Source organism: Eulemur rufifrons, chromosome 16 (assembly GCF_041146395.1).
Source record: "Eulemur rufifrons isolate Redbay chromosome 16, OSU_ERuf_1, whole genome shotgun sequence".
Taxonomy (NCBI): Eukaryota; Metazoa; Chordata; class Mammalia; order Primates; family Lemuridae; genus Eulemur; species Eulemur rufifrons.
In genome coordinates, this window is record NC_090998.1 from 14135764 (window position 1) to 14151317 (window position 15554).

At 33.4% G+C, this 15554-nt stretch overlaps 1 protein-coding gene across 2 annotated transcripts in view; it reads left to right on the plus strand.

Annotated features, from left to right (window-relative positions):
- The window catches only part of ATF7IP (activating transcription factor 7 interacting protein), a 73811-nt gene that overhangs the window by 9858 nt on the left and 48399 nt on the right, over positions 1–15554 (plus strand). For both annotated transcript variants that reach the window (XM_069491791.1, XM_069491793.1), the window contains exons 4-5: positions 1155–1292; positions 12943–13008. In XM_069491791.1, the coding sequence (XP_069347892.1) occupies positions 1155–1292; positions 12943–13008 (204 nt within the window). The remainder of the gene's footprint in view (positions 1–1154; positions 1293–12942; positions 13009–15554) is intronic.

Sequence of the window (15554 nt, forward strand, 5' to 3'; positions counted from 1 at the left end):
AGATAGAATTAATTACAATATTCAGTATGCAGCTGGGGGCGTTGCACGCCTATAATCCCAGCACTCTGGGGTCAAGGCAGGAGAATCACTTGAGGCCAGGAGTTTGATACCAGCCTGGGCAGCATAGCAGGACTCCATCTCTACAAAACATTGAAAAATTAGCTGGGCATGGTGGGGGCATGCCCATGATCTCAGCTACTCAGGAGCCTAAGGTGAGAAGATTGCTTGAACTGCCAGGAGTTGGAGGTTACAAGTAAGCCATGATCACACCACTGTGCTCTAACCTGGGTGACAGAGTAAAACCCTGTCTCAGAAAAAAATAAAATATTCAGTATTTTTTAGATTTTTCAAAGCATATTCACAAATGTTTATAGCAAATTCTTTTTGTAAGAGAGGGATACGAAACGCAAGTGATACTAGTTTTTTAAGGTCTTATATATTTAATGATGAAATTGTAAATAAGTGTTAGACCAGTGTTTTTCCTCTAAGATCAAATATCTGCACTTTCTAGAAAAAGGATTAGTGAGGAAGTAAAAACGTGGCTTTTTTTCTTCCCCATTTCTTTTCTTTGGCATATGGAGATGATAATGCTTGCTCATTCTTTTTCATAGAGCTGTTAGAATTATGAAGGTAGCTATGTGAAAGAATTTTGAAAACTTTCATGTGTGCTGAGAGTTTAATTCTTTACAACAGTATTACTCAAGCATGGTTCATGGACATGTACCGGTGTCCTGTTTGTTGTGAGTCCATCGTGAGATAATATGGAAATTTTGAGTAAGCATTTAGGAATGTTATAGAAATTTGATATTGCAGTGACATTCTTAGTGTATCTTACAAAAATATCAGTCTGTAACAGAAGTTTTAAAAGCTGATCCTTTAAGTAGTTTGAGCATGAAATATACCTTGAAATTATTTTCAAAATTTTACCCTCTGGAAATTTTCTATTTTTAGCATATATTACCCTCTTGAGGTAGATATTATATATGTAGAAGTGGAGAATTTTAGCAGATAACTAAATCTGCTATGTGTTAATGGGTTCTAGCATGTTTTATTCATTAAATTAGTTAATATATCATTACTATCTTATCTGTACTTAAGAGTATTTATTGCCGAAATGCCTTCTTTGCATAACAAAGGAATAAATATTTCTTTAGGTTATGCAGTGGTTGCTGGAAGAAAAATTGTGTGCGCTACAGTGTGCTGTATTTGATAAGACTTTGGCAGACTTGAAAACACGAGTGGAAAAGATTGACTGTAACAAGAGGCATAAAACAGTTCTTACGGAACTTCAGGTTTGTACACTGATTTGAATTGTATACCCATGTGTCATCATTTTTATACCTTATTTTCTGGGATATATATTTGAAGTTGACTGTAAAATACATTTAATTTCTAAATATAAGCTTGTATTAGTTTGCTAGGGCTGCTGTAAAGAAAGTACTATAAACTGGGTGATTTAAACAACGGAAATGTATTGTCTGATAGTTCTGGAGGCTAAAAGTCCAAGATAAGGTGTCAGTAGTACTGGTTCTTTCTGAGGGCTGTACTGGAAGGAAGAATCTGTTCTATGCCTTTCCTTTAGCTTCTCTTGGTTTGCTGACAATCTTTGGTATTCCTTCGCTTGTAGAAACATCACCCTGATCTCTGGCTTTATTTTCATATGGAGTTATCCCTGTATGTGTCCAAATTTCCTGTCAGATTAGCAGACTCACCCTATTCCAGTTTGACTAATTATGATATGACTCATCTTAACTAATTACCTTGCAATGACCCTGTTTCCGAATAAGGTCACATTCTGAGGTACCAAAGGTTCAGACTTAAGAACTTTTAGGGGACACAATTGAACTTATAACAGAGACTCAAAAGTTACTGTACCTAACTTCGTGTTTCTTAATTTTTTTCCATCGCTGAAAAAAGGATAGCATTTAGCATGCCATAATAAGTACTAAATAATATTTGCGAGGGAATCTTATTATATTAGTCTACTTCATTTCATGGACCTTGTGTTTCAAAGATGTTAGTACTAATCCATATTTATTAATTACTACTTTTCATTTTTTATTAAATAGAGCTATATATTAACATACAGTGCCAGAGCTTATGCTTAGCTGAAATGAGCATGTAGTTACATGCTATAGTAATCTATTTTATTCCAAAACTAAGAAACTGGAAATTTGAATCAGTACATTGACTCTGTCATAAATAAAAGTATCATTTCTATTAGGCTATTTTAAATATGAACAGAGTCTAAAGATGCTGAGTTGTAAAACCACTTATAGAGCCTTATTTTACAAATGAGAGAAAAGTGATCCATGAAAGTTAAATCACCATTTCAGTTATGAACCAAATTGTAGCCAAATATGACTAGAATTAGGTGTATTATATCTCCCAGGCTAAAGTTATTTCCTTGATTTCATACTGTTAATTTTGTTTGATGTGATACTTTATTAATAATAAGTTCTTTGTATTTTTAATGGATCATTTAGGGTAAAACAGCCTTGTTTCTCATATTTAGCAGATTTTTTAAAACTTTATTTGACTAGTACTATTGAAAATCTTGAATTAAATCTGAAAATGTCTGAATATATGAAAGAATAATTTCATTAATTGTTTCTCATCAGTCCCATGGCTTCAATTATGATTTCATGTTTTTAAAACCTGAGTTTTTGACTCCTATATTCTCACTTAAGGTGCAAGTCTAGATCTCTTAACATTTAACAAACATTGCACTTGGTTGTTTTTTTTGTAGTCTCAGACTCTGAATCTTTCCAACACCAAACCAGTCATCTTTGCTACAAATGTTCCTCTTAGTGACAATTTCTGAATTCTTGGAAAACTCTTGAGGGAATGTCTTCACATTACTCCTTTTATCGACAGTTCATGAGTTCTTATAAAACGATCCTTCTCAATCACTTCACATACACAGTGAGTTGCCAAATTACAACTTCTTTATTTTCTAAAAAAATCTATCTCAATTCTTTTCACTTTTCACTAGGCCATCATTACCCAGTTCCTTAATTGTAGTAACAACCTTTTACATGACCACTCTGGTACTAGTTTTTAAGTTTTTTCTGGTCCTTCCATAGCCTTGTACTAATCTTTCTATTATACCGCTTTCTTCTTTCTCTTCTGTGTAGTCCAGGTTCCTCAATTGTGTACCAGTCAATCCAGTGTTCATTTTTGATTTTCATTTTGAATCTCCTAGTTTTTGATCTACTCTTCCTAATATTCACCAGTTCCTTCACTGTCCTACAGAGTACTATCAATGTTCATATGGACATTTGACTTCATATCATTTTCTATGTTCAATCACCTGTAATAATCCGCCCCCATCATGCTATTTTTTAAATGTTTCCTTTTGAGTTGACAAAAATATTTGGGAACTAGATAGAGATGGTGGTGCACAAAATTGTGAATGTACTAAATGTCATTAAATTGTATACTTTAAAATAGTTCCCGATTTAGTTCCCATCTCTTTCTGTATTGTTTTGACATTCTGTTTTTTATAGAAATAAAATTCAGATACCAAAATAACTATTTTAAACTGTACCACCAGAGTGGCTAAACCATTTTATTCTTTATATTTTTAATTTTTTGTAGAGATGGGGGTCTTCCAATGTTGCCCAGGCTGGTCTTGAACTCCTAGCCTCAAGTGATCCTCCCACCTCAGCCTCCCAAAGTGCTGGGATTACAGGTGTGAGCCACCCTGCCCAGCCTGGCTACATGATTTTATATTCCTACCAGCAAGGGTTCCACTTCTCTACACCCTCACGAATACTTATTATTTTTTATTTTTGTTTATTATTGTTGTTTTTTATTATTACAGCATTCTATTGGTATGAAGTAGTATCTCATTGCAGTTTTGATTTGCATTTCCCTAATGACTAATGATGCTGATCATCTTTTCCTGTGCTCATCGAACATTTGTGTACCTTTTATAGAGAAATGTCTGTTAAATTCTTTTGCCCATTTTTAATTTGGATTTTTTGCCTTTTTGTTGTTGAGTTGTAAGAGTTCTTGGTATATTCTGGATATTAAACTTTTATCAGATACATAATTTGCAAATATTTTCTCCCATTCTATAAATTGCTTATAATTTCTTAAAAAAATTTTATTTAATTATTTTTCTTTTTATCTGATTGATGTGTTGTCTACAATTTCTTTTTTTTTTGAGACAGAGTCTCGCTCTGTTGCCCGGGCTAGAGTCAGTGCCGTGGCCTCAGCCTAGCTCACAGCAACCTCAAACTCCTGGGCTAAAGCAATTGTACTGCCTCAGCCTCTGGAGTAGCTGGGACTCTAGGCATGCGCCACCATGCCCGGCTAATTTTTTCTATATATATATTTTTAGTTGGCCAGATAATTTCCTTCTACTTTTAGTAGAGACGGGGGTCTTGCTCTTGCTCAGGCTGGTCTCGAACTCCTGACCTCCAGCGATCCACCCGCCTCAGGCCTCCCAGAGTGCTAGAATTACAGGTGTGAGTCACCGTGCCCGGCCTACAATTTCTTAATAATGTCTTTTGATACACACAAGTTTTAAGTTTTCATGAGGTCTTACAATCTCTGCCTTTTAATTATTGTGTTTAATCTATTTACATTTAAAGTAGTTATTGATAAAGAGAGACTTCTGCCATTTTATTATTTTTTTTTCTATATGTCTTATACCTTTTTTCTAGTCCATCGCCTTAACTACTCGGCCACGCTATGTGTTGTCTTACACCTGTTTTGTTCCCTCAGTTCCTCCATTACTGTCTGCTTTTGTGATTTATTTTTCCTAGTATGTCATTTTTATTCCCTTCTCTTTCTATATATTTTCAGTATTTTCTTTAGTGGTTACCCTGAAGATTACACTTAACATTTGAATTTTATAGCAATTAGGTTTGAATTAATATCTACTTATTTTCAATAGCATACAAAATTCTGTTTCTTTACAGCTCTGTCCTCAAATGTACTGTTGAGCCCTTCTAGTGAATTTCAGTTATTGTATTTTTCAGTTTCAGAATTTGTAATTGTGTTCCTTATGTAACTTCTTTTTATTACTCATAGTCTCCATTGGTGAGACCCAATTTTTCTATTTTTTAAAAAAAATTCTTTGTCCATGGCTTCCTTGAGCTTTTTTGAGCAGATTTAAAACAGTCGATTTGTCTTTATCTAGTAAGTCCAATGCCTGAGCTTCCTTCAATTCTTTTTATTCCTGTGAATGAGCCATACTTTCTTGGTTCTTTGCATGCTTCCTAATTTTTTTTGTTTTTGTTGTTGAAAATTGGACATTTCAAATACTGTTAATAGCTTGAGTATTCCTTATCTGAAAATCTAAAATCTGAAGCCTCCAAAATCTGAAACTTTTTGAGCACTGACATGATGTGAAAAACAGCTGCTCACTGGAGTATTTCAAATTTTGGATTTTTAAACTAGGAATGCTCAATCAGTAATCATATTGCAAATATTCCAAAACCTGAAAAAATCCCAAATTCTGGATCCACTTGTGGTCCCAAGCATTTAGGAAAAGGGATATTCAACGTGTATTATAATGTGGCAACTCTGGAAATCAGATTTTTTCCCCCTTCTCAGGGTTTGTTTTTGCTGCTCATTGAGAGTTGTTGTTTGTTTAATGACTTTTCTAGACTAACTTATTAACTTTTTTTTTTCCCCCCAAACTAGCTTTTCTAATGTTTTGGAAAGTATGTATATTCTTTGTCATGTGTGTCCACTGAAGCCTGTGTTTCATTATCCTAGCAATCAGCTGGTGTTACCTTAAATGGGTGGATCCAAAAGAAGAAGAAAAGAAAAAAAAAAATATGTTCTTCCATTTGTAGATTGGCTCTTTGTTGGAGTACTCCTTCAAGGCCTAGCCAGGCCAATTACAACTTGCCTTATCCAACCTGCCTTATCTTTTATTACTTGCTTTCCTTGAATCTGAAGGCCAGCCAGAGCCTGAAAGCTTAGGGTCTTTTAAGGCCTTTTCTGAGCTCTGCATCCTACTCTGGTCACACACATAGCCTTCTCCATTTCTTGGTATGTGAAAGAGTTTTACAAGCCCCCTTTTCCTCCATATATCTCCTTTCTCATCCTTTTGCTTCCTAGGCCTTTTTGTTTATTGCTCTTCTCCATTTTTGTCATTTGTTCCAGGCTGCTGTAGACAATATCTGTGCCTTTAAATATTTTGGGGAAAAACTGTTAGGGAGAGAGCTGCCCCGGCCTTGGGAGTTGCTCAGATTTTGATGAAACAAAGGCCAGCTTTTGTGTTGGTCCTTGAAGGAGTTACTAGTTAGGCCAGCCAATACTCACAAACCACGATTCTTTGGAAATAAGGTCTATATTGCTTCCTTTGGCACTAGCAACCTGAACCAGGTGTCCCAGTTGCCATCTGCGCAACTGTTGCTGAGCTGGGTGTGGAGAATGATGAATAGGCAATTTAAAAGGCCACAGTGCTCTCCTATCACAAAGCAGCAGTTTCATCCTCCCTAGGTCTTCCTTTGGTTATTGTAAGTTTTGAGTGGACTCCAGAGTTGTGCAAAACTTGATTCTGACCATGTTGGCATGCTCATTAGTTGCTTTGAGAAGGGACTGAACCCCGGAGTTCCTTCCTCAGCCATCTTTTGGTGACATCACTCATTCCGTTCCAATACATATATATATTTTTTGAGACAGAGTCTCACTCTGTTGCCTGGGCTAGAGTGCCGTGGCATCAGCCTAGTTCATAGCAACCTCAAACTTCTGGGCTCAAGCAATCCTCCTACCTCAGCCTCCCGAGTAGCTGGGACTACAGGCATGCGCCACCATGCCCGGCTAATTTTTTTCTATATATCTTTAGTTGTCCAGCTAATTTCTTTCTATTTTTAGTAGAGACGGGGTCTCACTCTAGCTCAGGCTGGTCTTGAACTCCTGACCTTGAGCTATCCTCCCGCCTTGGCCTCCCAGAGTGCTGGGATTACAGGTGTGAGCCACCATGCCTGGCCCGTTCCAATATTTTTTGATATTTATTACTTTCAGGTTCTCTACCATTTGAAGTTTACATCACATACTTAAGCAAATAATTATATACTTTGTTAAATTATTTACTGTTTTTTAGGTTCAACTAACGATAAACTTCTTAAAAATATTACCATGTATGTATACTACTCTGTATCTCACTTTAATAGTTGAGCACATGTTCCTGTTTTGCATTTATATTCATTTGTGTATTACATCTGACTGACTTTGGCAAAAGACAGTAAGAATTTTGTAAAATTCAAACTTAAAACACATTTGAAAATAAATAATCAAGTATGGTTTAGGTGTTTTGCTTTAATGAATAAATAATTTAACAATAATTAATTTTAGTATTAGTGACCTTTTTTTTTACACTGTAGTTACAAAAAAAGACTTTTAAAGGACTTATGATCATTTTGTTGTAGTGTAAAAATTTACTATATGTTTAAAAATTTGGTGAGAAATAGAATTGAGAAATACAGACTTTAGAGCAAAGTTCATAATGTTTTCTGTTCTGCTGTGATGTTTAATGTGCAGAGTTCTCTGTAGATAAATTAGATTTTTATGGATTTTTAAACTATTTTTGTGTATTAATTTTTAAAAGGGACTAGTTTGGGATTATTTAAAGTCATTTTAATGTTCTGAATCATTATTGGCTTGATACGACTTTTGTTCACATGACTTACTAAATCCTGGTTTTAATAATTAGCTCCTTTTCTCTATAGCAAAAAGGTTTTTAAAAGCAGGAACCATTTTCAACATTGGAATATATGGCCAAAGCCAATAGATTTTATGACAAATGAAAAGTGCTGAACATAGAGAATTAATTATATATAATAATTTTCTGGATATTTTAGGGATTGATTGTTTTCTAAATAGTGAAAATTTTATGTATTTTAATTTTTTCAGTGATGTTAAATTGTAAGGTCAGTCCCAACAGTTATTTCCAAAATTTTTATCATTGAAGCAGAAGGACGTATAATTTCTAGGTTTATGTCTTTGTTGCATTGTCAGATTAGAACTGTAGTAACTTCTATGAAAATTCTAAAATGCTAACAATTGTCATTTTTTTGTTCATTCAGTAGCAACTGTGTAGTGCAATTACCAAGAAATAGTTAGCTTTTCTACCCCTTCCAGGCCTTGCCTACCCTTAAAACATACTTCCAGATAATTCCAAAGAAGAAATAAAAAGGAAATCCTCAACTCTTTAGACTAGAACTATAATTCAAGAATGGCATATAGAATTACATAAAGAATTGCAAAACCTATAGGTTAAAGCTAAAGCAGTATTCAAAGGGAAATTTATAACCTTAAATGCATTATTCACAAACAGAAAAGGTAGAGAAACATTATGTGTTCATCTCCTATTCTAGGGTAAAACAGTAATAACAAAGTAAACCTCAAGCATATGGAAGGAATTAGTAAAAATAACAAAACGAAACCCTTTTTGAAGAATAAGGCAACAGCTTATTTTGTGAGAAGATTAAAGGTAGATAAATCAGATCAATTGAATAGTTTGTCCCTGTAGGTGAAAGTCTTCAGTTAAACTGTTTGTCCCTGTGTGTCCTGAGGGTCCTACAGATCATTTCCTCAATTGTGATCAACCCCTGTGGGTCCAATTTAAATTTTCCTTTTTTTTTTTTAGTGGTTTTATTTTTGAGAAAATTTCCATTTCACCTCTCCCAATGGATAGTTTATTTCAAGATATGCTGCAGCCTATTATTGTCAACATTTCAAATATCCCAGCCAGCGATTTCCATTAATAAGAGTGGAAATCAGAATTTGAACCTCAGTGTATGAAACGCTAGAATTTGAACATGGTACCACTTTCCGTTGACCAGAAACTTACGATCCTCTTCCAGGTACCCAAGCCTCCACCTTAAAGATACAGCCCCAATAATTTGGAGAGATGGAATGAGGCGAGGTATAGGTCTGGCATTTACCAAGGTTTCCTAGCTTCCTTCCTTGAAGCAGTGTATTTTGCTATTGGCGGCTCTTAAATGTTCCTCATGTCACCAACTCTTTCAGTGATGGTACAATGCCAATGCAAAGACACCTATTTGTAGAAATGGGTTCCCAGTCATCATGGGTCTCCTTCTGAAAAGGAACTTTTTTCAAAAATTTTAAATTTCCCTTAACATGTGGCTTCATCTTCTATTCTTATGGTCTGTGGAAGTCACAGAGAAAGCGACTTCTGCTGTTACTGTAATTTCAGCCCATACTGTAGTCGATATCTGTAATTTCTGTTGTGAAGCATGCAAGCATTTCTTTGAATTGCATCCGTTACAGCTTGGTGGTCCAGGCCATTATTTGCAAATTGACAAGTCCTGTTTTAGCCACAAAATCAAGTATCATTATGGTCATGCTCTGGGTAGGGAAATATGGGCTTTTGGTATTGTAGATACTAACCATTGTACAGCCATTGGTTATTTGGAAATTGTTGGCATTCTGCCCAAATGTTGCTGCCTATTTTGCAACATGTAGTTCAGCCTGATTCTACTATTGACTCTGATGGGCTGTGTATAAAAATACTCAGGACATCCAGTCCTATGGGAACACATGTAAAGCAAAGTGTAAGACCATGAGAGGAGTTCATTGAGATATATTGGACTCATACTTGACTGAATTTATGTGGCATTATCAATTTGAAAATAATGCTTTCATTTCTCTTTTATTGTACATATCAGAACAATTTTCTGTTAACTAATGTGATATTTTGACTTTCATACTTAACATGTTTTTAGTACTGTTTGTACCAGGGACAAATTCTTCAATTGAATACATTTGAGACAAATTGTTCAGTTGGTTCAGTAAATCTTTGACCTAGAAACAATTACAAATAAACTACACAAGGATTGGAAAAGGAGACAAAGATCCAGAGGAGATTCTTTAAGACCTTTTTTATGTTAACAACCTTATACCAATGGAATCTATTTTATCTAAAAAGGAAGTAGAAAACCTAAAATTTTGAGTGCCTCTATTAAAACTGTGGTCAAAGATCTATTTCCGAAGAAGTCATCTAGCCCAGAAAGCTTTGGCAGAAAATTTTGACAAATCTATGAGGAACAGACAGTTCACATCTCATATATACTGGTCCAGAATATTGAGAAAGATGAGGCCTTATTTGATGAAGCAAGCTTAACTGTGAAGTTCTATAGCACAAGAAGAAAACATAGTCCAGTTTTACTCCCGAATATGGATTTCTCTCATAAATGTAAGGCTGGTTCAGTATTAACAATTATATTTGACTATGCTAACAGAGAAAAGGTGAAAAATAGTATGATTGCCTTAATAGATGTCAAGTAAGGATTTGTTGAAATTCACCAGCCATTCATGGAAAAAATAGGAAGGAAATGCCTTGAACCTTATAAAGGGTAGCTATTAGAAACCAGTTGTAAATATTATATTTAATAGTGGATCATTACAAATATTTCCATTAAAGTTGAGAATTAGACTATGCCTATTAATAAATGCTGCTGTTTAGAGCATTGGTGGCAGTCTTGGGCAATAGAATGAGACAGAAAAAAAAATGAGTAATGATTGGTAAATGAGAACCCAATAGAATTAACTTGGCAAACTACTGAATGAAGAAGCAAATTTACCAATTGCCTCATATAAGAACAACATACTCTAGTAGCTTTCTTATACATCAACAACCAATTAGAAAATGTAATGAGAAAAAGATTTCTTCACATATGGTAGTTATTTAAAAGTAAGTCAGTACTTAAGAATAAACCTAAAAAGAAATTTTTAAGACGCCTATGAAGAAAAAGGACAGAAAAAGAAAACATGAGTCACCGATGATATACCATGTTCCTAGATAAGAGGACTTGATTCTTTTCAAGTCACTATACAGTACAAATTCAGGATACTTAAAATTTCAATTGGATTTTTTAAGGAAATAGAAAAGCTTTGAACACACCTCATAATACAATATTACAGTGTTTATGACTTAGAAAATGCAATTTTAAGTAGTTTTAACTAACAGTAGCTATTTTACTTTTTCTTTCAGTCTATTTATCCTCCCCACCAATGAAGTAAATCTGTAGCAGCTTACTATAGAAGATAGTTTTGAATAGTAGATAATGTGTGTCAGTTTATTCACTTACTTTTTTGGGTACTAATATTTTGTTATTAGGCCAAACTTGATGCAAGATTAACTTGTTTTAGACAGTTACTTCCTAGGAGATTTCTCGGTACATACACAAAGAAATTCTTGGTTTATCCATTTTGCTAAACAAGGCCCAATGTGTCTGATTCCCAACAACTTATGTGACTTGTATTTAAACAGCTACCATTGTTCCATTACACAAGAAATTATACGTATACCTAAGGAAGAAACCAAGAATAAAGGAAATAGAAGTAGTAATAATCAAAGGCAAAATAGAATATTACTTTTCTGAACTTAAAAAAAGACATGTTTATGCATTTTTAAAAAGTCTCAGAATACTTGCCAAACTAGAGACCCACTCTTAGACCTTATGGAAAAGGTCTAGAAAGATACATTCCAAAGTTAAAGGTGATCCAGAGGTAATCACCTTTAACTTTGGAATGTATCTTTCTAGACCTTTTCCCATATACTTAACATATACAAAACGATTTTTTAATTTTCACTTTTAAATAATAGAATAATAATGATACTATACATACTATACAATTTATAGATACTCACCTAGATAATCGACTAAAGAAAATAAGAAAGACATTGTTGTGTAAGTTGGGGCACAGAAAATACCTTCCCATATACCTTTTTTGAAAAAGTTACTTGAAATATTTTAGTTACCAGAAAGGTAAACCCATATTCAGGAATATAATTATGCTGTATGTCCTTGGCCTTTAAAGATATGTATAAATATAAAACAAAGAAAAGAACAAAAAATGAAAAAACAAACAAAAAAGATATGCATAGATAATTAAGTCCTGAGGAAAAATCTTCATCTTTGGGAGTCATAGGTGACTGATTCCCTAGGCTATGTTATTGCACTTAACATATATTGTAAGATCTGAGGCCTCCTTTAGAAGTGACTGCTTCTGAAAGAAACTTTAAAAATAAGTGATATCTTTTTCTCATTTTTATGAAATGAATGCCTTTATATTGAATAAAAGAAATCCTGTGGCAGAGCTCTTTGTTAGGCAGGCCTGTGAACACACTGAAAAGTTTAGTTTAATATTCTTGAAAATATATTTAATTTAAAATGGTAGCTGCAGCAATAACAACTGAAACAACTGAATATCACATCTATATCTTAGTAAAAGACTGAAAGGAAATACAACCAAATATTCATGTGATGATGTGATAATAATTCCTTCTTTTTATTCTACTTTTTATTTTCAATTTTCCTTTGAATGTATATTTGGGTAAAATATGTGATCAGACTCTTTATATAAGCAGTACAAATGATTAATGATTTCAGTGACAAATGTTGATACCAGCAGGTTAACATTTTTATCAGATTGTTAGAGATTAACAGAATATGGAATTAAGTATTTCAAAAAGTAATACATTAACATGCCTCTGCACTGCTATTGAAAATATTACAGTTAGTAAAAAACCTGTGCCCACATCCATAAGTAGTATTGGCAAGGGAACTTTTATGATTTACAGATATACCCACTTTATAATTTCAGTGAGAAAACGAAGTGAGGTTACAACTATTTTAAAAAATAACACAAAACACAAGCTCAGGAATGTACTGATATATGAGCAATACCCATAGTTCTCGGAGGAAACGAGCTAACCTAGTTAAGAGTGTTTACATTTGGATATTGAGTTCAGGGCCACTTCACTTTTCATTAAGATTTTCTGTATTTTCCAAGTATATATTTTATAATGAGCTTGCCTTATTTTCTTTACTCCTATATCTTCTGAGGATCCTGTTATCTGTGGGTTTCTTGTTATGTGTACATGGGTTATTTTTTAACATTATATTGCCAGTTGATTTCCATGTCTTTCTTTTTTTGTTTTTTTTTCAGGCCAAGATAGCCAGGTTAACCAAACGGTTTGGAGCAGCCAAAGAAGATCTTAAGAAAAGACAAGAAGTAAGAAGTTCTATTCTTGCATAATTAATATTTAGCTCTATGTGGTAATCTTAGGAAATGCTGAATTCGAAGAAGGAAACTCTTTATTACAAGTCTTAAGTTTGCTTTTATACTACGTACTCCTGTATGTTGTTTCTGGATCTGCAACTCTAGAACTAATTAATCTTTTTCTAATCTTTACTTACTATACTCATATTGCAACATTTCTATTAGTTATTTTATGTTATGGTATTCTCGAAGCTATGTTTTCTATCCATCTTTAAAATTATGTTTTTGGGATTTGTTTTACCTTGTTTCTTTTAAATTTTTGCAAGTTTTCCTAGTCTAGTCTCTTATTTTCCTGAAGGTATTTTAGTATTCCATGGCTTATAGTATTCCTATTCTTAGCCTCTTTTCTTCCCTGTGTAGTCAGTCTTTTTTTATGCTCCAATTGTAATATGTGGGGATTAGATTAAGTCATTTTATTGCCTTAAACACTGCAAATGTTTTTTAGTATATAGAATTAAGTCCAAACATAACAGCATAAATTGTCTTCTTTTAATAAATTGGCTTTGTTATTTTTTTTGTTTCCTTTATTTATTATCTTGTTATTCCTCTATTTTTTTTTATTATTCATTCAGTTTTTAACATAGCACTTGTATGTTGCATTGTGGTGTTTAGTTGGATTTCTTTGCTTTTCCTCTTGAATTTTTTTGAGGAAGTTACATTTCTTTGTCTTTTTAGCTCCATTGTCTGGTACGTAGTAATTGCCAATAACAATAATAATTTCAATAGTTATTATTCCTAGAGATTTTTCTATATTGATGCATTTTCATATCTTCTTTACTTCTTAAAAGAAATTTTAGTTTAAAGTAATTATAGATTCACGGGAAGTTGCAACAATTGTAAATAGACATAATCTTATAAACTATTTACCTAGTTTGTCTCAATGGTTAAGTCTTGTATCACTGTAGTACAATATCAAAACCAAAAACTTGATAAGTTTGTTTAGTTTATAGTCCCTGTTAGTTTTCACCAGTTTTTATGTGAATTCACTGTATGTGTGTGTGCATGCGTGTCTATGTGTGTGTGTCTAGTTCTATGCAATTTGATCACGTGTATAGATTTATGTAGCCTCCACCCGCCACAGCTAAGATATAGAACTGGGTTGACACCATAAATGGACCCCCTCATGTTACCCTTTTATGGTTTTACCCTCACTAATCGGTTCTTTATGTCTGTTTTTTTCTTTTTACTTAACTTTTTAAGCTTTGACTTCTTTTCTTAAGCCAACTGATAGTTGATTTTTGCCTTTGTTCTGTAAAGACTAATCTCATCAAACTTTTATTTGGTCAGACTCAAAGATTTTTTTCATTGTCTCTTTAAATAATGCAATTAACTGTCTATTTCCAAACTCCATTTCTTAGTTTTGTTTTTTTTGTTATAATGTAAAAGCTCAGCTATTTTATTTTTTATATTAGAATATGGGTGTAAACCTTTTATTTAAAAAGTCTAACTTTGCTATGTCTGAACCAAACAGTTATCTTTGAAACTTTTCCATTTGTTTTGTACACTATGAATTTCCACTTTTTTCCTTTCATTCCTGTCAGAACTAAGCAGTGTGCAGCCCACTGTGTGTACTTTTCAGTTTTAGTGCATGTCAAATTTGTTCTCAAAACTGCTTTCCAATTCTTCTTGTCTATTAGCAGACACTCTAAGGAATAAAGATGAAAGTATTGCGGTCCCTGAAGAGTTTCCGTTTTGGAGAACTAGAAGTAGTATTGAAACAAGGAACAAATACCATATATTATAATTCCTTAAGATTGGAAATGATTAACTTGATCAGTTAGGGTGTATGGTACTTGAAGAAAAATGTTAAAGTGGTCTTGAATCTTTCAAATTTTGTGCCTTTCTTTATTAGCTTGTGGTTAATGCCATCTTTCTACCTATTCTTGTTAATATTTTTCTCCTTTTCACTCAGATTTTTATAAAGTCCAAGAACTTTTTTCTTTTATTTCTTAATTCCTACAAAGGTGACTTATATGCATGAAATGCACTCCTGCTGATTTTTAAAAGTATACTTGATTACGTATAACCATTTTAATTGTCAGTTATCTCACTGCCTCATGTTTGTTTATGATGATTTAAATTCTTTATTTGGTCTGAACTCTTTGCCCTCTAATTATGGTATTCATTATAATTTTACACTTGTTTCTTGCTAGGTTTTAAAAATAGGAAGGATATAGAATGTTTAGCTCTTTAGTTCTCCCCCTTATAAAAACAAACAACCAAACCAGGATGACTTTAGGTGCTTTTATTTAGATTTGCTCCTTGGTCCTCTATTAACCAGTAAAAACAAACCCCACCATTCAGACTTGTCTTAAAATATTTTCTACTTTAATTTCTATAAGGACAGAAAACCTTCATAGGCTGATTGCTACCAAGACCACATTCATAATCTAATCTGTTATACTGACTGATGACTGTTATCACTGCCTTTCATCCTTTCTAGTTCTTTCTTTCTTTTTTTTTTTTTTTTTTTTTTTTTGAGACAGAGTCTCACTCTG